We start from the raw sequence: 26,345 nt of genomic DNA, 5'->3' as shown, positions 1-26,345 counted from the left end.
GCAATATATATATATATATATATATATATATATTGCACATAATTTTCTTGCAGTTTGCTGCTAATAGAGTGTCATATGATGTAGAGAAGACACTGCTATTTAAAAAGAATGAGAAAAATGGTTCATTTGAGTTCTGCAGTAATGTTGATGTACTTTTGAAAAGTCTTGATTCGATACATCTTTATTCGAATGACCTTTCAGTCGCCACTGTTTTTCCGGGAAAAGCGCTATTTTTAAAAGGACAGTACTCACTTATGCCCGTGTAAGTAAAAATTCTATTAAGTAAAAATTTATGACCTATGAGGTCATCTATACCCTCACTCAGAAATTTATGCTATTAAAAATAGTTACCGGATTTCATGTTATTACATACAGGGGTAGGACGCTTCTATACTAACTCATTTTCTTCATTAAAATAATTAGAGAATCATTTTAAAACTTTAGAAGTGTTGGAGCCATGTGATTTCTTATATATATCAATAAAAATTAAAACTTTTAACTAAAGACCGGAAGTAAATTATGAACGAAAACAATATTTTTGAACACACTACCCTACAAAAAAAGATCAATAGANTATATCATGACCAGTCCATTGTACTGATCTACTCTATTGATATCAGTGTTCCATTTCCCCGTACAGATCAATACATTTTTTTTATTGATTTCTATTGGTCATTTTTTGCAGGGTATGCGAAAAATTCAGAGACAGGCTTTTGAGTCATGTTCGTGTATTATCATATGAAATAACAGAAGAATATTTCGTAAGCCTAGCTTAAATATTCTTGAAGATATGGGGATTTTATGAATAAAACAAATTTTTTGACTTACGCTTTTTTGCTAATACTGCAGAAATATTAAATAAAATTAAACAAAATTTTTCAGTCAATTTTTAATTATAAAAATTAAAATTCAAAAACAAATTTTACAAATTGCGCAAGATTTAAAGTAATATTTTCTTACTGTGCCAGCACGATAATTTTTTTTAACAATTTTGTTTTGAATCGAATTTGATATCTTGTGAAAAAAAGTTTGATTTAAATATTGTGAAAATTTGAAAATCTTCTACTGATATTTTTAGTTTTTGTTAAATTGGAAAGGAAGTTTTGAGTGGTAAGGGGCTTTCCAATTTTTTTTTCTACTGTTAAACAAGATTTATTAAATATGACAACGGCATTATATAGGACCACAACCTATTAAATAATATTTAACTTTCTAGCACCATCACATTTGTTGTCTGGACAATCATTTTAGGGTCTTATTGTCACGAAATTTTATTTTATAATACAAAAGAAAATTTAAAGGAAATTTATAGAAGGGTTGTACAAAAGTGTTTGTACAACCCTTGTAAAATGCGAATTTAAACTAGCTTTCTATTTGCCAAAGTTAAAGCGTGTTTGACTTTAATAACCTTTTTAAAAAATTTCAAACCATTGGGTTCAACCAGGGGTTGTACAAAAGTGTTTGTGCAACCCCTGTAAAATGCGGATTTAAACCAGTTTTCTATTTGTCAATGTTAAATCGTGTTTGACTTGAATAACCTTTTAAAAAAATTGATTTTAACTTGCACTTTTTGTTAATTGAAGTCGAAGTATTTTTGTCAAATCAATAGTAACCATACAGTTTTCAATAGTACAGTTTCAGTATACAAATTCTTGGTATCATCTGTTTAATTCTGTAAGGTGGAATATTTGTCGAAAAGTTCTATTTTAACTCCAGTTGACTGTCACTATTCAAACAAGACGTTAGGTTTTATTCTAATTAACTCCATTGAAAATTTTAGTTCCACATAAATTAAAATATCGAAAAGACGCCCACATAAATCTGCTTAATGTAACATAAGGCATGATTCAATCAAAAATCTACTGTATGGTGGTGATTTACTAGGCATCCATTTTTGAGACCTTTACAAGTAAGTTAAATTGCGATTTAAGAGGATGTTAAAACGCAAGAAAATTTTTCATGAAGAATTCCGTTTCCCCAACAAAACTTATAATTACCCAATGATTAATTCCTTACATAATTTGTTTGTACATTGATATTTTGAGGAGAAAAAAATATCATTTGAATTTTAATGGTTTACCCCAAATTTATCAAAATTTCCTTTTTCTATACTGATTTCTTTTACCCTGATTTTTTTATCCTTTTTACTATACTTTTTTCTACTAGTTTCAAGTTGCAGAAGGAAAATTTATAAGAAAAAGATTTCAATCGAAACATAGTGTTATCTTATTACTTCTGGACAGTCTTAAGAAGCCGACCGGCCTGTGTAGGGGGCAGGGAACTGCCCTTGCATCACAAAGGTCTTGGGTTCGAATCCCGGGCAAGGCATGGATGTTTCTTTTTTCTCTCTGTGTGTTATGTGTCCTTTCTCCTTTGTGTGTGAATGTGACCCGCCTTATAAACGGGTTGTGGTTGTGTGAATGGTGTGGCAGAAGTCGAATTCCTAGCCATAGATGGCGCCACTGAAAAGAAACAGGAACAGTCCCACCCCCACTGCCTAAACAGGCATACGACAAAAAAAAAAGATAAAAAAAACTGTCTTAAGATCTCCGGTTGCAGGCATATCGTTAGCTATTGTAATTGATTACTGTCATTTATAACTTATGGGGCACAGTAGTTTCCCTGTCAATAACTTTTGATGTTTGCGTATTACGATGCACAGTATAACTCTTTTATGTTAGCACATATAATTTACAGAATTACCCTTTCTTAAAATGTACATATCTTCCGCATCCCCAAAGTCTCAGACCGTCAGTCAAAGTCAGTCTTTTGTATGTCGGGAAAATCACTCTTGATTCATCATAACGTCAAGAATTGAGGGCACCTCTATATCATCCACTGCTATTATTTCCTTTGCTCACTGTTTATAATGCGTTAACGCCGATATGGACGGTGATCATATTAATACGATTGGATTTTGCATATGATTTCATTTTTTATGCGTCAGTGAACATAGCTCAAGAGTCCAAAAATTTTTTTTAATTTTAAATTACTGACATTTTTAAAAAGTACTAATTAAGATGTGTACTCATGTTTGCACAAAAGTGTTTCATTTCTTAAAGCTACTTTATTTAATTTTATTTATTTATTTGTACAGAGAGAAGGACAAAAATTTGATTCTGAAACATTTCCCTCGTGCAGAATTTTCAGTTGTAAAAGGAGCTTTTCACTGCATACATGCTGAGAATCCTGCAGAATTCATCAGAGTTGTAACTAAATTTCTGATGTCTTAGATTTTATTTACTAACATTTGTACAATTTATTATTTCTCATTTTTAAATATCATATAGTAAAAATAAACATTTAGATTCTAGTTTCCGGCCTTATTTTTTTCTGTTAAAATAACATATTACTCAACGTTTGTATTTATCTAATTAAAATTTTACTTGTCCATTTAAAATGCAATATTACATATACATTGTTATTACTTTGTTTCATCATCTCTTATACAGTTAGCAAGAAATGATTGATATATCTATAGAGTCCATTGTTATTAAATTAGTTCTCTTTCGAAATCGTAATTTCTTACATTCGCTGAAATAAATTTTACGGTGAAGATTAATAATATTTTATGCACATGAAAGAGTTTCTTTAATAATTTAGTTAGAAAAAATGGCAGTAAATTTATAAATCATGTACGTTTTCTAAAGTTTGATTCTTTACGCTTCGTTCTAGTCTAAATAATAACTTACGATGTCCCAAAGCTGGAAATAATAATAATTACAATAGTGAACAATATAAAAAGTGAATTTTTAATAAAAAACGATTTTTCTAAGCAATTTACAACTCAGTAAATTTGTAAAAATGGAAGAAAATTAAAAAAAAAATATTAATTTAAATTATTGGTGTTATAAACTAAAATAAAGAATGTATTGTACATTAAAGTTATCAGCATTGTAGCATAATCAAAGGAAAAATATTAATAATTAATCTTATTTAGTGGCAATAAATCTTAATTTAATCAAGAACTCAAGAACGCAAATTGATGATTTCATGATATTACGTTTGAAAAATTTCATCTCATTTTTACATGCTTGCCGAGTTAAATTTAAAAATATTTGTTATTGTTTATTAAAAAATTTTATAGTTGTATAAGGTTTTGAAAGTAATACCAATTAATAGGAAAAATAGTTTTCTCAATTTATTTATCAGCTTGTATCGATAGATGCTTGAAGATGCCTTTTTGAAGATTGCAATTGGTTGCGTACAAGAATTGTTAATGATAAAACACTCATAATAATTGGTTCAAATATTGATATTTAAAAGCTATAGGTATATTTAAAAGCTCTCGTAAGTGTTTTCAAAAAAATGGTTAAACTATCGAAATGTTTAAAAGCCGTCTTACGAGTTCTTAAGCTCTCCTAAGAGTTAATTCAACTATTGAAAATTTAAGATTTTAAAAACAAAATCTAAACTTTTTAATGTGTTTCTTAATTTAAGTTCCAAAAGAATTGGTTTTTTTTTCATTAGTGCTTCTATTCAAAAATTGGTAATATAAAAATACTGGAAATTGAAACATTCTGTAAATTATAAAAATAAATGTAAATTATTCTGTAAAATATAAAAAAAAAAACCTTATACAATTTATACACGTTAATGTTCTTTTCTTTTCCTTATAAATTACACTAAAGCTAAACACTTTTTAAATAAGTGCTTTAAGTCCCCTTCCTCTCAGCAACAGGTAACAAAAGAATATTTAGTGTACCAGATATAGAAATATTTTTCTCTTTGTTAAGCAGGTGCAAACATTAAATCACAGTACAAATAAGGATAGGAGTTGATGCAAATTGGTGTAAAGTAAAATGTAAAAAATTAAATGCTTTTCCTAAATGGTAGTTATGAACATATAAGTTCACTATATGTAATCATTTTTATAAGTGCACTCTATGTAACTCAAGTAATTTCTTATAACTCTAAAGCAGTAAAACTTTTAAACGTTTATACAAAAATATACTTTCTGTTTTAAAGGTGCCGATTTAAATTCAGTGTTTGTGAGAACTTACACCGATATTAAGTAAGCCGACTATTAACTAAATAATTTTGCTGTAAGCACAGACAGTAAAAATTTATCAACCGAATAACTAGTAAATATAGTAACTTCTCAACTGAATAGTGATGCTTTTCTTGAATTAGCGAATATGTTTAAAGCTTATTTTGCCTCCTGAAACTCTACAGCTCCCTTGATATAAACAATATGAATACTTAACGTGTAACCAGAATTCTTTTTCCTGTTCCGAAATTTAAAAAGCAATAAAAATTTAAACTGTAAAATTAAGCTGTGGGTACAACGTAATTGATGCAAAAATCAATTAAAATTCTTAAAAATAATTATATCGATGCCATAACACGTTTATTTTACAGCTTACTGCTGAAGGATATATTCTTAGATATTTTGAAATTTTCAGTTACTTCCCCACTTTACAAATAAAGTGATGCAAATGTCCTGTTTAAATCTAAACTGTTTCCAGTATTAACTGCATTATCAGAAGTTTTTGAAACAAATAATGTATGATGTGTTATTATTTTCAACCAAATATATATCTCAAAATCAAAATGGATTTCTTAAGAACTTAAGTACAGAAACAGAATTAGTACAGTTTAAAAATTTGATTTATAGTAGCACGCGAAATAATTGTTTTGTCTAAACTGTCATGTAACATGGTTCTGTCTAAAGTGTCATGTTTAAAACAACGTAGTAAAACTATCCTAAGTCAAAGGCCTAGATCAAAGGTCAGCGTACATTTTTGAATACATAAATAATATTTCTGCTTACCTAATATGGGTCGTCACAAACAAGCAAAATTATTTTTATTTATTTACAGAATATACAAATCCAGTAAACTAAACTAATGAACTTATCATGGCTGGTTTTAAAGAAAGTAAAAAATTTCTTTAGCTGAAATCTATTCATATTTATGCTTTTAAAACGTGTTCCAAAGAAGTATATTTGATCCATTGATAAATCATGCGTGAAAATTAATGCCTTTGCTCTTAATACAAAATACAAGCATTTTCGTCTCTATAGTTCTATTTGAAATTTGGAATGAAAAATATTAGACTTAATATATGGACTGCTTTTACTACCATTGCAGGTAAAAATTATAGTACCGATTTAAAGTTTACTGAACCTCTGACTTATTAAGACCACTCTTATTTCTATTTCCTGTTAAAATTTCAGATCAAAATACGGTAAAGAGTACCAGCACTCAGGGTGTCGGTACTTTTTATTATAAAATTTATTTTTACTGGACCAAAAATTTGTTATACCATCAATTTTACAGTAATAATTAACATAAAATCACTTAATCACTCTAATTAAATAAATATTACTGTGAAATTTCCCGTAAAATAAATTTTGCGGATGATGCATCCAAATTGCCTGTATAATTTCTACTGCAATTTGATTCAGAACATTTAACAGTGTAGAATATATAATATTTTTCACGTTTTTATTTTTTTCCCTTTTATTTTATTTCCAGTATGATTAAAAACCTAAACGAAAATCAAACAACCTATGAGAAAAATATTTTTGCTCAATTTTTACTAGTATTTTCCAAAGTAAATATTGCTAACGTCATAAGTAAATGACAAATTGCGTTTTAGGAAAACCTACTAAGAAAGGTATGACACATTTTATCTCTTAACGCGTGAAAGCTATATCAAATAAAATATAAAGAGTCTTATCACAAGACATAAATGCATAAACAAAATCGTAGAATTCATCTTTATTGCTATTCAGTTCTTTTATTACTAAGACATAAATCAGTATAATCGTCAATATCGTAGACCTTCTTTATTATCTATTTTCAATTTATTGGTTTTAAATTTGATGGATTTACCAAAGGTGGAATTATATTGGAGGGAAAATAGGGAAAAAGTATATGATTTGAGACACTTTTATTGTAGCTGAAGGACACATTACACAAAAATAAAAACAAATTAAATTACATGTGATGGGAAGGATGCATAATTACGACAATGAGAAAACAGCTGTTTTATAGCGTGGGTAGTGTTAAAGAAATGCCTTTGTCGACTTCGTCATTTAAGTTTATTGCATCAAGGGACAATCGTGTGATTATTTTATGTTTTGTATGTTTGTTTTTCTTCTTCTATTATTGGTCATAAAGTTGTCTATTAATAACCATGATTCAATATCAGCTTACGTATTTAATATACTTTGGTACTATCCCATAATTCCACATCAGGACACAATTTCTAGATTTGGCAGATTTTTTAAAGATTCTTACTGTTTGGCATTCCCTGCGGTATTTTTTAAGTTTTGCAAATTTGGGGGTACAGTTTTGCAAATTTCTTACACTGGAAAAATGAATTTGGTAAAATTAAGCTACCCAAGTATCTTTTCAAGGCCATTTGTGACTAAAAAATTACTTTTCTGTCTTTTATATAAAATAAAACTATAAACTTTTATCTTTCTAAGACCATTTGAGCGTTCCGTCTGTGTCAAATAGAACAGAAGTTATAATGATTTTAAAAAAAAATCTATTTTAGTTTGGAGCAACCGGAAGTATAAAACCGAAAGTTAGCAATTCACTTGATTTTCAATTGCCAAATTTACCTGAATTTCGAATTTCTGCCTATGGAATAATATAAATTTCCAAAATTGTTTTTTAAAAAAAATAATTTGGCAATAATATTTCTTTATTTGTATAATATTTCAGGCGAATAAATCTGCCATTACTAACCGTAAACATTCTATCCTGGCTTGTCCCGCAGTGGACTGATCGTTAAAACACGGTTCCCAGCAGATCACCGAAGTCAAGCATCACCGGCTGTGGTCAGTGTGCGGGTGGGTGACCACTTGGATCAGTCTGCGAAAGGACCGATGGTGTGCAGTATTGGTCTTTGTTAAACTGTTTTACCGTAAAGTGCTCGACTTCGCTTGCAGGTCGTTGGGCTACCGAAGCGGGGGTCCCATCCCCTCTGCAGAGGATCAAAATTGTCATGTCTTGTCATCGGATCATCCTCAGGGATGTTTCCCAGACCGTCGCCAATAGCCCATTGGGCAGCTCTAGGACGACGTAAATTAACTACAACAACAACTATCCTGGCTTGTTTACATCAAATTGTCCTCTTATTCCCATGCTCTATTATAATTCTTTTTGTTAAATTTCGGTTACTATATTGTTATATTTTTGCTACTTTGTTATGCTTACTATTTCTGTTATATTTCTTATTAAGTTAACTATTGTTATTTAATTGTTACGTTTACTATTTCTGGATTTGAAATGACTAAAATTTCATTATAGGAAAGAAAACGAAAATTTATGGTAACTATGAGGGAAGCTTTGCTTCACCGTCATTAGCCGTATAGTTGTATAGTGTAATATATGAATGTTCATTTAGACCATTAATGAATGAATTGAACAATTGAGTNTGATTTTCAATTGCCAAATTTACCTGAATTTCGAATTTCTGCCTATAGAATAATATAAATTTCCAAAATTGTTTTTTAAAAAAAATTAATTTGGCAATAATATTTCCTTATTTGTATAATATTCAAGACGAATAAATCTGGCATTACTAACCGTAAGCATTCTATCCTGGCTTGTCCCGCAGTGGACTGATCGTTAAAACACGGTTTCCAGCAGATCACCGAAGTCAAGCATCACCGGCTGTGGTCAGTGTGCGGGTGGGTGACCACTTGGATCAGTCTGCGAAGGGATCGAGGGTGTACAGTATTGGTCTTTGTTAAACTGTTTTACAGTAAAGTGCTCGACTTCGCGTGCAGGTCGTTGGGCTACCGAAGCGGGGGTCCCATCCCCTCTGCAGAGGATCAAAATTGTGATGTCTTGTCTTCGGATCATCCTCAGGGATGTTTCCCAGACCGTCGCCAATAGCCCATTGTGCAGCTCTAGGACGACGTAAATTAACTACAACACCAACTATCCTGGCTTGTTTACATCAAATTGTCCTCTTATTCCCATGCTCTATTATAATTCTTTTTGTTAAATTCGGTTACTATATTGTTATATTTTTGCTACTTTGTTATGTTTACTATTTCTGTTATATTTCTTATTAAGTTAACTATTGTTATTTGATTGTTACGTTTACTATTTCTAGATTTGAAATGACTAAAATTTCCTTATAGAAAAGAAAACGAAAATTTACGGAAACTGATTTTCTAAAGAAAAGGATAATATTAGATTTTGAACTGAGATTGCTACTGAGTTGAGCCGTCAATGAAGAAGTCAAAATATTACTAATGGTTAAACGCTTACTGGTGATACAATTAAGATTGTATTTTCTATACTCTGCTGCGCCATTTGCTTTTCAATTGGCGTTAGTTTTCTCCCTTCTCCTTAAAATATCAACAGTGTGACTTTGTAAAAACACTGTTTAATCAAATAAAGAAAATAATAATGATGCAATAAATTTCAAATTCGTATACTGTTTGAGCCAATTCGGGAGAGGATATGAAGAAGCCAAAAGCTGTGTGCTACCTTGAACATGCCTCCTCCTTTTTGAGAAAAGAAGATTTCAATTGTTGTAATAAAATGCATTTGAAGTTGTGTGCACTGTTAATAAGAATTTGATGAAAAGAGCTACTAATAAATGGGTCGACACTAGTGTACCTGCCGCTACTGACTAAAAGAGTGTGGTGTTTTCCTGGATTGGACCTGGGAGAAACATAGGTACTCCTCTTTGAAAGGTTAAGCTTCTGGGCTGTCCGTTGCCACGAGAAGGGTGTGGTTACATGTGGAAATTCTTTCTCGGTATTACAGAATATCTAGAACTATTGAACGAGAATAGGAGAATATGGTTGAGCTCTTTCACCAAGATTGTTCAAAAAAATTATTCTAGATCTGCGTCTCATATGGAAGTTGTTGATGTTACAAAAATGTTACAGAATGTAGCGCCATTCTAGTAGCTTTCCAATTTACCTCAAAATATATGGGTAATATTTTCTGCTAAGGCCGACCGGCCTGTGTACGGGTTAGGGAACTGCCCTTGCATCAGAAAGGTTCTGGGTTCGAATCCCGGGCAAGGCATGGATGTTCTTTCCTTCTCTGTACACATCTATACTTACTGTGGGAGCAACGCCCCTGAAAGAGTGGCCAACAAATCTGCCCTTCAGTTGCCTGTATGACCTGGGTCATTATCCAGGTGGGCATTGGACAAAAAAAATATTATCTGATAAGAAGAGTTGCACCGACGCATTCAGTAATTCCGTCAACTAATCTCAGTCTATTATCTCTCATATATTAAATTTAGAATTTTCATTTTGCAGCACTAATTAAAATATGATATTCAGTTGGATTCCAGGACACATGGTCATTACGGGAAATGAGGCAGCAGATTACATAACCAAATCAATAAACAACCTCTCCAATAGATATCTGTTTCTATAACATTCGAAGTTTGTTGACAGACTCGCTAACAAGCTCAGACAACTAAACTAGAATACTGAATTTAACAATAAATTGCACAAAATTAAACTGGAAATCAAATAATTTGAAGCATAACTGCAATAAAAAATCAAAAGTTATCTCATCAACAGACTACGCATTGGACCTGTTTAACGCGCAAATGCTCAATTTTAAATGAAGCACCCCCGTAATGCAATTTTTCCATATTGCAGATTTTATAATTCGTTTTTGCTCAAACTTTAATATATTGATCAGTTTTACCTAGTTCAATTGATTTTAGTTAAGTTTCTTTAGTTTTAATTTGGTTGTTTTTATTTTAACAGAGTTTCTTCTAACTCAACCTTGTGTGTGGAATTTAGCCAAGTTAAATAAATTTGGACTGAGTCCTTAAATTTAATCAAGCTACATGAATTTAGAACCTATTTTTAGGTGCGGTATAGCCAAATCATTGATTCTTGTTCCAAAAATTTATACCCCCCCTCCTTCTACTTAAATTGTTGGTAAATGGATGGTTGATGGTAAAACTGCCATGGTTTTTACGAAATCACAAAATTTGGAAAATTTATCCTTTATTTCCAGAGAAAAATAATTGAAATAGAGTTAAGAAAAAGTGAGTGTCATACTATAAATATCATTTATTTCCTTTTAGGTTGGTTTGAAACATAATTTTAAAAGAATAAAATCTTTTCGACTTAGGATGTTTATTTCCCAGTAGTGGGACTTTAGTCCTTTAAAAAATAATGAGTCATAGAATGAGTCAAAAATAATGAGTCGAAAAAAATGAGTCCAGATTTTAAAAAAAAATATTTGTGACATTGTCAATGGTGAAGAAAAGAACTAAACGAAGAACTATATGTCGCTAAAAGAAAAACTTTAGAAATCTTTAGAAAAACTTTAGAAACTTTTAAAGTTAAAAATTTAGAAATCAGTCTTGAAAGAGTTAACATATGTATCATGGAACCCTGCGACTTCGTTCCTTCTTTATTTTTACTTAATTATTCCTAGCTATAATTAATTAATTTTGATAGTTGTAAAACGTTGTGGCTTCCTACACTGAAATTTTAAAAAAATGGTTCGAAACTTGGGATACGAAAGTTCTCGAACATATACTACTGCTTTGTTTTTTAAATTTTTGTTGTAATTTCTGTCTAAGGTTTATCATACGACTCCGCGCCCCCCTCCCTCCATTACAGTGATTTTTCCATTATAATGACTGAAACACCTTTGATTCAAACTTAGCTACCGAAGTTTAGTTCTTCTTTTCATTCTCTTGCAAATCACTTTGAAAATAAGTATTAAACGCTTTCCACTCTCAAAAAAAATATATATTATCAATTATTTTGCCAGTGTCCAAATTTTTACTCAATTATAGAAATTTTTTAATCATGTGTACCTATTTATTGCATTTTGAGGCACTGACGATAAAATGATCACGTGTTATTACATCTGCTTTTTTTTAAAGGGTGGGGTTGCTATATTAAATAGTAGAATGCATTTGATATATATATATTTTTTTATTGACTGCATATATAATGTTATTTTTTTATGCATGGAACATTGTAGTTTTTTTCATCTGTAACATTATGTTGTGTTGAAAAAGACTATCATGTTATAAAGCTTAAAAAAAAACTTTACCTGCAAATAAATGTAATACTATACGTCAGTGAAATCTACGCAATCCGTATATCTGTTTGTTATTGAAACCTGTTCAAATATGTTTAAGAGACAATTATCTTTTTCAAATACTACTGGGGTGATAGGAGAGCCGTTTGAGATGACTTATTATTTTTATTGCATGATAAGTCAGATTATCAGCAGTTAGATTACTCTGTGAGTCGTGAGAACCATATTTTGTTTTATTGCATGATAAGTCAGATTATCAGTAGTTAGATTACTCTGTGAGTCGTGAGAACCATATTTTGTTTTATTGCATGATAAGTCAGATTATCAGCAGTTAGATTACTCTGTGAGTCGTGAGAACCATATTTTGTTTCATTGCATGATAAGTCAGATTATCAGCAGTTAGATTACTCTGTGAGTCGTGAGAACCATATTTTGCTTTATTGCATGATAAGTCAGATTATCAGCAGTTAGATTACTCTATGAGTCATGAGAACCATATTTTATTTTATTGCATGATAAGTCAGATTATCAGCAGTTAGATTACTCTGTGAGTCGTGAGAACCATATTTTGTTTTTGTTTCTATTTTGATTACGACGCATTTAAGCATTTAGAAGTTTATAGTTGGAATATACAGCGCGCTAAAAATCCGGAATACCCTGAATAACTTTCGATCAAATGATCGGATCTTCACGCTCAAGGACTCATTCTTAATGATTCGAAGGGGTGATCTCAAATATGCTAGTTAATAAGTGCTGACGATGCTTTAAATTACGAAATAAAACAGGAAAATGTACTTTCTCTAAATAAACATAACTTTTTTTCGGCAGATTTTGAATTCAAACCCCCAAAATTCTAGGGGGTAGCCACAATCTGGGAAATTTTGTCTACATAATTTGTTCAATCCAGCGCTCCAAAGTTTAAACCCCTTAATGTTAACTTTACTTTTTGCGAATGTCGCTATATCGCGAGAACTTTTTAAGCGAAATAAAAAAAATTCACACAATTTTAAAATTTGTTTATCCAACGATGATTTCATGCAAAAAATATGTTAATTATTATTATTTTTAAATTTTTTATTATTTTATTCACAGTGGTAGAAAATATTTTGAATCGAAAAGTATAAATTTTTTGCTTCATTTAAAGAAGATAATTTTACATTAAATTTCAAAAAAGTCCAATTTTTGAAATTTGATTTCTCATGAACTATTCAACCGAGTTTTCTCAAACTTTGTATTCTGCTATGTAAAATTATATTATTTAAAATGATTCAAAAATTGTATATTTTGCAATTAAAATTTTTTTCGATGATTTTCAAAAAAAAAAATAAAATAATAAATATTTAATAAAAAATGTTTCTTGCTTGAAATTATCTTTGTACAAACTAATTTTATAATTATATGTAAAATTTCTCAAGCAGCTTAAAAACTTTTTGAGATATAGCAAAATACGTAAAAGGTAAAATTAATATTAAAGGATCTAAATTTTGGAGCGCTCTCCCGACCATGAACTGTTACATCATGTGCCTTTGGAACAACAGGAACTTTAATTTAGCTAAATTATCATAATTTTTCATTTTCTATTAATTATTGTCAAAAATTACTCTCAAATCGCTACTCTCAATTAGCTATTTTAATGTAATTTAATGATTGGGCCACTAATTGAACAAGTTCGTCTAATCATTAAATTACGAAAAAACAGCATTTCTGAGCACATTTTGTTGGTAGGGCACTGGGCCCATGTTCAAGAGATAGTTTGTTAGATCCCAGCAGACTAAAACTTCCCGTGTAATAAATGGTGACTGATGCACTTTAAATCTGTCGAGTCTCAAAGTCCTCCGTGCTCCCATAACAAATCTTACCTCTGGGGGTACTGATCCAGGAGTTTCCTTGCCATCTAGATTGGTTCAAAATTTCAAGGCTACGTAGGTGAACATTAGTGGTTAAAAATCCAAGAAGGGGTCATCTGTTCAACGAGGGTAGTAAAATAAAATAAAATAATATAATCATAGAGAGCCGTGGTGGCTCAGGGAATAGAGCGTCTTTTTCCTAAAAGGTAAACAGTGTTCGAATTCCAGCAATGGCAGGTCGAAACAAAATTTGCACGTAACTCGCAACGGGCACAGTGCTGACGAAAAAAATATCCTCTGCGGTAGACGGATCGTAGGGTATAGTCCCTTGCCGTCGGGCTAACCGAGGGAGGATTTAGAGACTTACCCTGCCATGTAACGGAAATGCGGGTTAGTTCCACCAAAAGTACTCTACGAAGGAAAATTATCCCCTGTACTTGATCCAGGAGTTCCCTTGTTTTCTCGATTAGGCTCAAAATTACAAGGTTATGGAGTTGTACCTTGATAATCGTAAACCCAAAATATTTTGTCAGCTGTTCAACAACGCATATAAAATATAATAATAATTTAGGAGTCGTTGTGGCTCATGGAATCGAGCGTCTGTCTTCTAATGAGGTGGACCAGGTTCAAATCCCAGGCACGAAAATCCGCACCCAGGTCGCACAAACCACAGTGCTGAGGTAAAATATCCTCAGTGGTAGACGGATAGTTGGTTAGAGTCCCCTTGCAGTTAGATTAACAACTAGAGGTTTTCTTTATTTTCCTTTCCATGTAACACAAATGCGGATTGGCTTCATCAAAAAGTCCTCCTCGAAGGCAAATATCATGCGAAACTTGGTTCAGAAGTTCCCCTTTCTTTCTGATCCTGTTAAGAATAAAATGAAATAATAGGGACATAAAATTAACACGAATTTAAAGCAATTTAGAAAAATAAAAGAGGAAGTTCGAAAGCATATGAGCAACGTGTCCATAATAGGAAAATGCCTCTAGCAGCGTCAGATGACATTTTCGATCATGGTTCCCGAGGTAATTTAATCCTCAATCCTTATAATGTACTCTACTTCCTCTAGATGTCTGTTGCAACATTTGCAAATACTATTTCTCTTAAATTATTCAATTTTATAATAAAACATATGAAAATTACGATTATAAATAAATTAACACATTATTTCAGATAAATTTAGAAATTCTAACTCGGAGACGTAATCATGGAGGCGTTTACAAACTCAATGATCCTCTTTGATCATTGAGTTTGTAAAAAATACTTGATCATTAAAGAAAGTGAAAAAACATCTACATCGAATCAGTTTAATTTATTATTAATGTCTAATACTAACCAGTACGAAAAATTCCTTTTCAAAATCACTTCTGAAGAGAATAATTGAAATTTTTAAATGATTTTTAAAAATTGGGGGTTTAAATAGCACCGTATAGTCGATGCGCAAATTTCAAACCTAGCTCAAATTTTCTGGAGTTACAAGAAATTCCAGCCAGTGCCGCCGACCTTGATATAATACCAACATAAATAGCTGCTTGAATCACGACTTAAGTACGTGTGACCGAGATCCTTAACACGTGACTTATGATAAAAATGAAAACATTTCTTATTCAGTCTTACTTTTTTAATGTTGTTTTAGTGTAGAACAGCGCGTTCTTATGCGAAATATCTTGAAACAAACTGAATTTTCAAAAACTTTTATTTAAAAACAAAGCTAGACATGAAAATTTACTATTACGTATTTTTCTATTGGCTATTTTTTGCAAAGTTAACAGTTAATAATTAGTGGCATCAACAGCCAGTTGTGATTTTTAACTTTTGTGCAATTTTTTTACAGTAAAAAGTACATTCATTTTTTTTATAAGTGGTACACAGTGTTACGAAAAGTTTAGAAAGGTTACACAAAAGTCATAAGTTTGGGACACACTGGTGTAGAAGTACACCTAAACCGGATGCGTTTATAGAGCAGTTGCGTACGCAGAATTTTTTCAAGGGGGGGGGGTTCATAATTTTCAAAAATTACTAAAAGAAATTCGAGTATGTAATAAAGCACTATTATTTCCCTAATTTAGACAGCTAGACAATTTTGACTTTTTATTTAGACAACATTGTTTAGTTAAATTTTGTTTTTATTTTTTAAGTTTAAGAATATAATTTTTTTTATAATAAGAGGTAAAATATTTTATTTTTATTAAAAAGTAGGAATAAATCAAGCCAGAAAAAACTACTCATACTGTAACAGCTACCTAAATAATAACCATATAAATGTGAATATTCCATAGAAAACCAATGAATTTAACTAAAAAATGACTTACCAACAAATAGGGAATTAAACCAGTATACAAACACGCTAAAAATTTATTGATTTATACTGTAATATCCAAACGACGGGGTTTTTTTGCAAGTTCGTTTAAAATGTCTTCGACAGCTGGGGTAAATTTTCTATGAATGCTTAAGAGCGCCAATCCATTCATTCTATTATTTCCCGTTGAGTTGCGTAAATAAGTCTTCAAACGGCGCAAAGTCGAAAAGGATCTTTCGTTTGCACTCGTTGAAACAGGTAGAACGACCAATATTTCTAGGAGTTTGAAAATGTTTGGTGTTATATCTTTATTGCACATTCCAAGAGCATCCGCCGCAGTTTTTGGAACACTACCTCCGTCTTCACTAATCCTTTTTAATCTTTTATACCAGAGTTTTAGTTCAGACTTAAGGCTTTCTTTACAGGTATCCAAATCTCCAGCGTAAAATTCCACTAATGCTTCAAAAGCCTTTATGTTTGAAGGTTGGCAAATGAAAGGATCGGCAGGTAGAAGACACTGAAATCCTTTCAAAATATCACGATGCGATACAAATCTTAAGTTTAATTGTGTTATAAAATTTTCTATAAATGGAATAAAAACACTAACTCTGAAATATGTTTCCGGTGTCGATGAGGGAAAATTATCGCGATTTTTCTGTCTTCCTGTTATTCTAGGGATTTGCATGGAAGTGGAAGATCCAATGCTTGTTAGCATAAGAGAAGAAGAGCTGAATATTTCAGAGAATGTTTCAGTGGCATTTTCACGCATTAATTTTAGATCTTTAATGACATCTTCTGCAAGACTCACTGCCTCTATCAAATCTATGCTTGTTTTTTGTAGGTATCTACAGAGATGGATTGTTATGGTGAAAACTTTGTAAATGCACAAAAGAGATATTACGAACTGGCAATTAGATACTGTGCACAGTAAAGAATTAGCCTGGGTAGCTGATTCCTTATCCTTCCATTCTGATATTTTTTGTAGTGTTTCGGCGATAGGCTCGAAAAGTTCCACCACAGCGGTTACTGAGTCGTATCTTTCCATCCAACGGGTTGCACATAGCTGTTTAATTTTCTCCCTCTTAGAGCTGGTTTCCATCTCCTCTATTGCTGAAGATAGGACATACTGTCTTTTTGGCGTATTTAAAAAGTCGTATAATGTTTTAATTGTCCCTAAGCAATTTCTAATGCCAGTTATTTCGCATGCATTTGATACAGCCAAATTGAGGCTATGAGCAGAGCAATGTACATAGAGTGCTGATGGGACAATACTTCTTACGTGGGCTTGTACACCATTAATTTTTCCACTCATTGATGCAGCACCATCGTACCCCTGTCCACGTAACTTTTTTATATCAACTTTCATAGACTGTAATTGGTCTAATATTGTTGTTGCTATTGCTTTTCCGGTTAAGTCATGCACCGGAATGAATTGCAAAAACTGTTCGGTGATGTTAAAATTTTCTTTATCGACATATCGAACGCATAACGATAATTGCTCTATACCTGCAATATCAGTTGTTTCATCTGCAAGAATGGAAAAGCAAGTTGCATCATTAATCTTGCTGACTAGTTTTTGCAGGATTAAAATATTGCAAACCTCAATAACTTCGTTCTGAAATCGAGGGCTGGTATACTGAGCATTTTTTCTGCTTGACTCTAAAATGTTCTTAAGAGTCGAATCGTTCTTACTCCGGAAACGAAGCAATGCCCGAAAATTTCCGTCGTTCTCTTCACCTGGTTGTTCAGCAATTATTCCCGAATCCTTATGTCCTCTTAGAGCGAGACCTTGATTTCCACAAAATAGGATGGTTTCAATGATTGGAGTAATGTTTTTTCTATTTTCTAATTTTCTTCTGCTTGCTGCACTGTCAACTTGTTCATCCACAGGTTTCATCTTTCCAAATAAAATATCGTTTAATGTCCCAGCAGTTTCGATCGATTTTTTGTGATAAAGACATTTCTCGTGTTCAGAAAATCGCTCTACAGCATTTTTCCAGTTGTCAAATTTTACATTGCACAGTTGGCCTAAAGGTTGCTTTCCAGAACCGGCACCACTTGGGGCGAAAAGTACACAAAATTTGCAAAAAGCACCACCCTTAACCTCTGAATATGCAAGCCATTTCCAGCGATAAAGCCATTTGTACTGAAATTTCAATTTTCTTTTTCCTTTTTCAGGAAAAACAAATGCTGGATTGGGTTCCCAAACATTTTTAAGTATATCCAGTTTTTTATCCTCGCATGTATTATCTTCTGAAAAAAGTCCAATGTCATATGGGTGGGAAGTAACACTTTGAGGGCCGCTTTCACATTCATCAGATTCTGTTACGCTAGAAACGTTTTCTTCAACGGAAGTATCACATTTCTGTTCAACAGAAAAACTTACATTGGTACTAGATGCTGTCACCTCACTAATTTCAGGTCGTGATTTTTTCTCAAAGTAATTAAAAATTGTTAAATTCTTGCGTTTTGACATCCTAAAGATCCAAGAACAGCAAAAATATATACATATATATTGGCACAGAAATATCCGCTAAGCTACGATCTCAAAGTTTCGAGCTGGAATGAATAACTTCAACGAGCACAGTGTCTCCAAAACAAAACAGATTTAGAAACAAGCTCCGAAAGACAGACAAGCAGCAGATATAACTCTTAGTTTGACTAACTAACTCCACTGTACTCCGTTCCCCCTTTCATATAATTTTTTTATCGCATCTACAAAATTCTCGAATTGTCTCAAAGACGACAGAACGTCTAGGATTCCAGACCTCGCGAATGCCAGCCAGTCTCGAAAAGTATCGCGACTGGCAGGACAGAAAGGAACCAGCGATCGGAGCTCGCCCGTAACAGTATCACGTGAATTTGGTTTCAAAAGTACAACCCTATAATAGTAAATGTTTTTTCAGTATTCTGAGAAATACCGTGAGAAAAAAAGTAGGCATAAGACAAATAAAAATATATAGTCTTAAAAAATAATAGCCAGCATAATTTCTACTGAAATTTTTATTTCTGTCTGTATTATTTTGTAAATTCACTTTGTCTGAGCTCAAAGGGGGGGGGGTTTAAACCCCCCCCCTTGCGTACGCCCCTGCTATAGAGTAAGTCTAGGATGGATGTCCATATTTTGTTTTCCAATTGGAATAAAAGTGCTTTTACAAGTTGCTTTCTCTCCTTAATGTCGAGGTGAGTTGCCATCAGAAAATTTGGCTAGGTTAGCCATCAGAAATATAAATTAGAATGCGTAAAACAACGCATTTTGTAAAGTTAACCGTGGAAAACTTACAGTAAGTTTTAAAAGTTTAATTTTATCATGGAAAATAAGTTAAAATTTCTAATAAACAAAATCTAAAATATGTCTGTCCATCAATACAATCCAAAAAACCAAAATCCAAAGTTTAGATGCAATCCATCACTTTCGAAAAAAACTTATTCACATTTTTGTCAAAGGTTTTTATAATTTGTCTATGTTTCAGAGAACTATTTCATGCACCTTACACGTATCATTTTAGTTGTGGTCTTGTATTCTCCTTCACAGTTAATATACTGATATTCATCCAATTATGAATCTATAGAATTGGATAATATGTAGGCTTCTATAGAGTAGGTGAAAGGGTTATATTGGATAACAAGTTAGGTCACTAAAATGGAAACAGAATGCATAATGGATTGGTGTAGAATCCCTAAAAACATTTTTAAAAAATGTGGTTTCAATATTGTAATAAAAAGTTGAGATTTCTCTTTATAAACTTGAATCTAAAAAAATTTATGGATCCAAATGACACAAACGAAATCATAAACGAATATCATAACGAATATTATGACGAATATCATAAACGAAACCAAAAAATTTCATTTATATGAAAACATTAAGCGTAGTAATGAATGCAAACACGTTTGTCTTTTGGCGGTATTCGTAACAATAATTAAAAATATTTACCATTATGGATCATAAGAAAAGTAATTAATATTAACAATATTCAGTTTTTAAAAGTTCACTTTTATTCGAAAGTTTTACAGAGTAATAAAATAAATGTAACATATATGATATTAAAATATCAACTAAATGATAGCTATATACTTCAAAATCAAATATTTTTATTATGTTTTAAAATTTTTAGGGGGAACATTGTAGCGAATCTTTGTCGGGTAGCTGATTTAACTTTTAAATGATCAAGCTTGCTAGTTTGATGTTATTAAAAATCAATTTATTGCTGAAACACTTTATTTATACTTAGATTGAAACACTTAACACTTATATTGAGGAGAATTGAATTGTTATACATTAAGGAGAATAATTGTATGGGAATGATGTACCAATATAAAATATGCGTCAAATATTAGTAGTGTATGTTCCAATTTTTATTACAGTGGGAAAGAAAATAAGCATAGATTAAAATACACAATAATACAAACATATCATCATAAATATTATAATTTTTGTTGTCATGTTCGATTTCAGATTATAAAGTTTAATTCATCTGACTTGCAATTGGTTTTAGCTAAAGCAATTTGACACTTAGATATTTTTATGTTCCCCCTCAGAGGACATTCAAACATTAAATAAATGGATTCTAATGCCATAAAAAAGCAATAAAAAGTGTTCTCGCTAAAAGGAAAAACGTATTTGAAGAAGAAAAGGTGCTAGTAAAAATTTGAATTGAAGGAGATATGGATTATATGAGAAACCTTTTGACTTTCTGCTACTTACATATTTTAACTGTAACTCAGCGTGTCTACTTGTATACGTTGCCCCCTTGAATATACAAGAAGAAAAAATTTTGTTTATTTAAAAAAAAAATAACTACATACCAATTTTAAAGTTGATAAAATACGAGAAAACTGTTTTATGGTACTCACTGACATTATAAGTTTTCATTCATTATAAAGTAAATTGTTAAGTGATTTCTGCTAATCAGAATTAATGAGACTTTTCTGATTGAGTATCTATCCTTATCTATCATTATCTATCCTTAATTCCGATAGGCGTTTAGTGTATCCTAGGTACCCAAAAATGTTCCAACTAAGACCAGTTTTCCGTAGAAAGAACACAGAGCTTTGGTAGTTGTCTGGTAGACATATTGATAGAGGACTTTTTTGTAATGTACAAAACACAGGCATGATAGCCTTACAAAAATATCCTAAGGATAGGAAACCACTCACCATTGCACAAATTCAAATTAAATTGCGTATGACAGAAATAGTTGCCTGTGTACTCGGCGAAGGTGTCGTGAGGATAGGATTTCAGTGAAGATAGGATTGTCGCGAATATAGATTATTGTAAAAGAGATAGTTTAGTAACAATGTAAATTCGTTACAAAAATAGCACCATCGAAATACGCACTTTATTCCAACTGTGTCAAACATCATATTTGAGCAATTGGTTAGCCACATTCATTTCTGACTACAGTCTGTTGTCATACCATAAAAATATATATTTTTACTGTTTTTACTTAAGAATGCCTAAAGATTCCAAAAAAAAATGCGAAACTAAATATGATAAAATGTATTTAAATGTACAATTCGTTAAAACAAAGCAAGGCTAATATAGTGTTTAATTTGCGAAGCACAGATCAAAATGTTTACAAATTAAATAGATTAAATAAACTTCGGAAATTAGGAAAAAAGGCGCAAAGGTATGAATGATAATTTAAGATATTAATAATAAATAAATAACTTAAAAACTGTAAAAAAGAATAAATATAAAATTTAATGCAATCATGCTGAAGTCATCTAATTTTGTGTGCATTATACAATGATTTAATTAATACGTCTATATTAGTAAAGCTAAGACCCTTATTAAACTTTTTAAAAAAAGCATACGTTATGATTACGCACTCGAAAAAATGATTGCTGAAAGCAATGATTTAAGGGACTAGTCAAAAAATTTCAAAAACTAGAATCTTCTTCGCATATTTCGATATTTTATACTATAGGGTATTCGTGAATCGTTTTCCTATGAAAATATTTGATATAATTGAAAAACCGGCATTTCCATATTGTCGAGAGCTCGCGAACGGCGCAGGCTGAGGAGTTTTGTCTATAGTAAAATTTTGCCATGCCTTTTTTTTTCCATAAGCGTAAGGCAAATATTTTCCATATGCGTATGGCAAATTTTTATCATACGCGTATGGCAACTTTTTGCCATACTTATATAGGATAACTATATGGTAAAATTTTAACTCGGTATCTAATGATATTTTTATATAGCAAATTTTTGTCCTAAAATTATGGTGTGCAATAGCCTTTGACCAACTTTTTTATAGGTCTTATCAATATTTCTCCACAGCCCTATGGAATTTCGCATACAAATATACATAGGGAAATTCATACATAGACTATAATAAACATGAGTCATGAGTCACTGAATTGCATTCGGTGCTTTTCACAAGAATGACTATGTTAAAAGAATAATTACACATTAACGATTATGTTACAAGAGAAATTAAAGTGAGTCATTACGTGATTAAATACAAGAGCAAAGAGACTAATTAGGTAAGAAAGCAAAGATCTCTTTCTGGACAATACCCAGATTATTTAAATCTTTATGACAAAATTTTATTTAAAAAAATGTGAGTAATGAAAAAAATAGAATGAACTTACAGATTTGTTGGTTCTCTACTGTTCATTAATCCAAAATCAATCACAACATCGAAGTTTGAACTCAATATCGTAAGTAAAAATCTAACATTTGATGTTAGCGAAATTATTGTAGCAGTCAGTGCATATTTGGTTTGGATTATCAAGTTGTTTATAAAATAGACTAAGCTCAAAATTTCGAAAATTTTTTGTCAAAACTAGTAGGATATTGATTAATTTTAGCAAGTTTAAAAATTGATTTAGTCAGTTATTTAAAGAAAAAGATAAATAAAAGAAATAACTGTGTACAGAAGCACGATAAAATAAAATAAAAATAAATAAATGAAAAATAGGAAGCCTTCAAAATCTTTTTAGACGAATAATGTTCCGTCGAGGTATAGGCAACACGTGCATGCCTTGCCGTCGACTTGCCGGCAGTGGGAAGTTTTGAAGTTGAAATGCTGTTTTTTCGTTGAAATGACAGAAAATAATTTCTAATAACTATACATTTCAATAAATTGGGTGAAAAGTGATATTGTTTCTGATTAATTGATTTAACTAACGCAAAGGTATGAAAATGTATGTTTTTTTGCCGGAGTTCGCACCTTAATTAATATTTAGCCTTAAGTAATTAGCATATTTTAGGTCACCCCCAGGAACCATTACGATTAATTACCATTACCAGGAATTTCACTGAAACTAATGTTAGAAATATGGTTTAAATTGGACCTTTAGAAACCCTTAACAAATGAAAAAAAAATATTGCATGAGTCTGTCTCAAAATTGAATTTTTCTTCAAGAAAAATACGATTAAGCCAAAAACTTTTTTTTCAGCAATCAATGGAATATTTTAGAGCAAATAAATATTATTTTTTAAATAAAGTAACTAGTAATCTTCTTTGGAGAGAAAGTACAAATACCGCAGATGTTTAAAATGAAAATGAAATTAATCTGTCTAAACTGCTTATTTTTTCAACAAATAAACCAAAACTTGATTTTTTTTTGCAACAAATCATATCAGAACAAAACATAAAAATGGTTTTAAAAAAAATTGGAAGTCATCTGGTTTCCATTCTAAAAGACGTTGCCTCACATGATAAATAAAAAAGAGTTGCTCAAATTATCGAGTGGTGTACAGCAGACTGTCATGAGTATAATTTTAAGACTTAGGAGAATAAAAAGAAGTAAAAGTGAAGTAAAGTAAAGGAGATAAAATGAGTTACATAAATACTATTCTTTTATTCACCTGAATCCTTAAAGATTACGTAAGTATTCAAATTGTACATCCTTTAAAAAGAATAAAAATATAAGATGTCCATAAAAATCTAAGAAAATTTTTTTAAAAACATTTCTTGGTTAATTTTAAAATTTTTATTGTAAACTATAATGCTTACCATCAAATAATTTTATAAGCATTAAAATTAATAAAACTTAATTGAGAGAGAATAGTTATATGAAGCTAAAGATTGTAAAAATTTCTTTTTACTTGCCTATATAAAATAAAATAAAAAAAATTCTTCAAAAGCCACGTCGGTCTCACGTTATCTGTGTCTCATTCACGCCATATAGCGCGATTTTGTCATAAAAATGTATAAAAAAGACATGTTAAAAATTCCTAATATTGTTTTTAATCATCAATAACGCAAAATTTATAATCTTGTGTACTACCAGAACAAATAGTTTTGCTGGCTCTAATGCTATATAATTTTTTTCAACGGCCTAGTTATTTATTTAGAATCAGCTCATGTGATCAAACAAAAATTCAAAAATGATTTAAAAACTGGTATGTCAACTGTCTATTGATCAAATATCATTTATGTGATCAGGAAGTGTTGAATTTTCTATAAAAGGGTGTAGGTATTGCACTAAAACTTACACAACTTCAAGGATAAGATTTGGAACAGTTACTCGCATACATTGCTGAAACATGAAGTGTGTTGTTTTATTGCTTGTTGCAGTATTGTTCGTCATTTCTGGTAATTTTTTTTTACAAAGTTATATGATTAATAAGTTTCATGCAAATAAAAGGTTTAATTTTGAAGGAGGACTTGAAGGAAATATTAATTTGTTTTTTACAAATGTTTCTCGGTATTCATTTACTCAACTTTTGTTGCTAATTCTAAAAAATCGAATATTAGCCCTCTTTACATTTTTATTAATTGTATTTCAAGAAAAAAAAATTAATCTACTAAACGCTGTTTCACGCATGTGAGTTTTGAGTTGTTAAATTGAACAGAAATTATTTTGTCTTTTCGATGAATTTGAATTTATAAATAGTGGATGCAATTGTAAAAATATTAGTTAAATTGAGTCATTAAATGTTATGCATTTTTATATTAGCTGCTTATGTTTTAACAAATTTTGCTAGAATTCCAATTTTCTGCTCTCAATTATAAAATTTGTTCACTTCCGAAAAAAAATCAGGTTTGAGTAAGTGTTTATAACATTTTTTATTTAGCGTAAGAAAGAAAACAAAATATAAGTTTTAAAACACAAGTCATTTTTATCCCATTTTTAATAATTATTTCTGAAATCCGAAACTTAAACAAAACCGGTGCATCATCTTCAGTATGATTAGTTTTAAGTTGAATTTTCAAATTCAAGCTCTAAATTTGGAGTATAATATTGAGCAGTTCAAACAATTGTAAGACATTATTTACTTTTTAATTAAAATAATTTAAGTTAATTTTAAATTCAATTATAATTGTTTTGAAATTTCCGTATAAAAATATTTTGGACGCATAAGTTTCATATAAATGCTACCAAAAGAAATAAAATAGCAATGAGGGAGTAAAATTTCCACTTCTCTTTCGACTAAACTTACGTATCGTGTTTTCCAGTTTACGACAGCCATGAAAACCAGTTTGGTTGTTGGAGGAAACTAAAAGAAATTTAAGGGCTGCGAATACGTTGTAGTTTAATCAAACTGGTTAATCAAACCTTATTAACCCAGTTAACCAAACTGGGTTAATAAGGTTTATGGTTAACATTTCAATTTTTCTTTCTATTAAATACAGCATCATAAAACATATCAAATACTTAAATACTAGAAAGAAAGAATTATACTATATGCATACACTGTGGAAATTATTGTTAGCTAATTTGTTTCTTTTTTTTCAGCTTTTGCTGCACCAAATCGTGAGTACATTTCACCCGAGAAACTTTTTTTTTTTTTTCAAAACTATTTTAAACTAATTTTAAAATAATTTTTATTCTTTTATTTTTTTAGCTGGAGGTAAAGAGTTATTTAGTTTGAGTAACTAATTATAGTAAAAAGTAATGAATTTTTGTTAGCATTATTATGTGCGTACTGTTATAAACTAAAGCACGTTATTTTTCTCTAATGAAGAAGCATTTAGGCTTACGTAATGATAATATTACATTATATAATATAAAACACTAACACGTATGTAGATAGTTTAAAAACTGATAAAATTACTTATTCGTGTGGCCAATAAAGAACTGAAATATCAAGTAACTGAGCAGTTATATGCGTGTGCGTTGAACGTGCTTATTTACAAATCTTGTGTGATATAAAAAAAAATATGAATCGAACTGAATTAACAAATTAAGCAAGAATAATTTTTTGAACATAATTTCAAAAGCAGTAT

General features: G+C 30.8%; 2 protein-coding genes across 2 annotated transcripts in view; one reads left to right on the top strand and one right to left on the bottom strand.

Annotated features, from left to right (window-relative positions):
• LOC107438815 (sn-1-specific diacylglycerol lipase ABHD11) overlaps window positions 1-3,313 on the top strand; it is an 11,798-nt gene extending 8,485 nt beyond the window's left edge. The window contains exons 5-6 of the mRNA XM_016051193.3: window positions 54-262; window positions 3,098-3,313. Coding sequence (XP_015906679.2) covers window positions 54-262; window positions 3,098-3,233 — 345 coding nt within the window. The 3' untranslated portion in view covers window positions 3,234-3,313. The remainder of the gene's footprint in view (window positions 1-53; window positions 263-3,097) is intronic.
• A 12,909-nt stretch (window positions 3,314-16,222) lies between these two features.
• Window positions 16,223-21,021, bottom strand: LOC122269040 (zinc finger MYM-type protein 1-like). The gene is made up of 2 exons (XM_071183796.1): window positions 20,968-21,021; window positions 16,223-18,523 (listed from the first exon to the last, which is right to left on the bottom strand). Exons 1-2 carry the CDS (start codon window positions 21,019-21,021, stop codon window positions 16,223-16,225), a joined length of 2,355 nt encoding a protein of 784 aa, XP_071039897.1.
• Window positions 21,022-26,345: the final 5,324 nt, after the last annotated feature.

Source organism: Parasteatoda tepidariorum, chromosome 7 (assembly GCF_043381705.1).
Source record: "Parasteatoda tepidariorum isolate YZ-2023 chromosome 7, CAS_Ptep_4.0, whole genome shotgun sequence".
NCBI lineage: Eukaryota > Metazoa > Arthropoda > Arachnida > Araneae > Theridiidae > Parasteatoda > Parasteatoda tepidariorum.
This window is presented reverse-complemented; position numbering and strand designations above follow the sequence as displayed.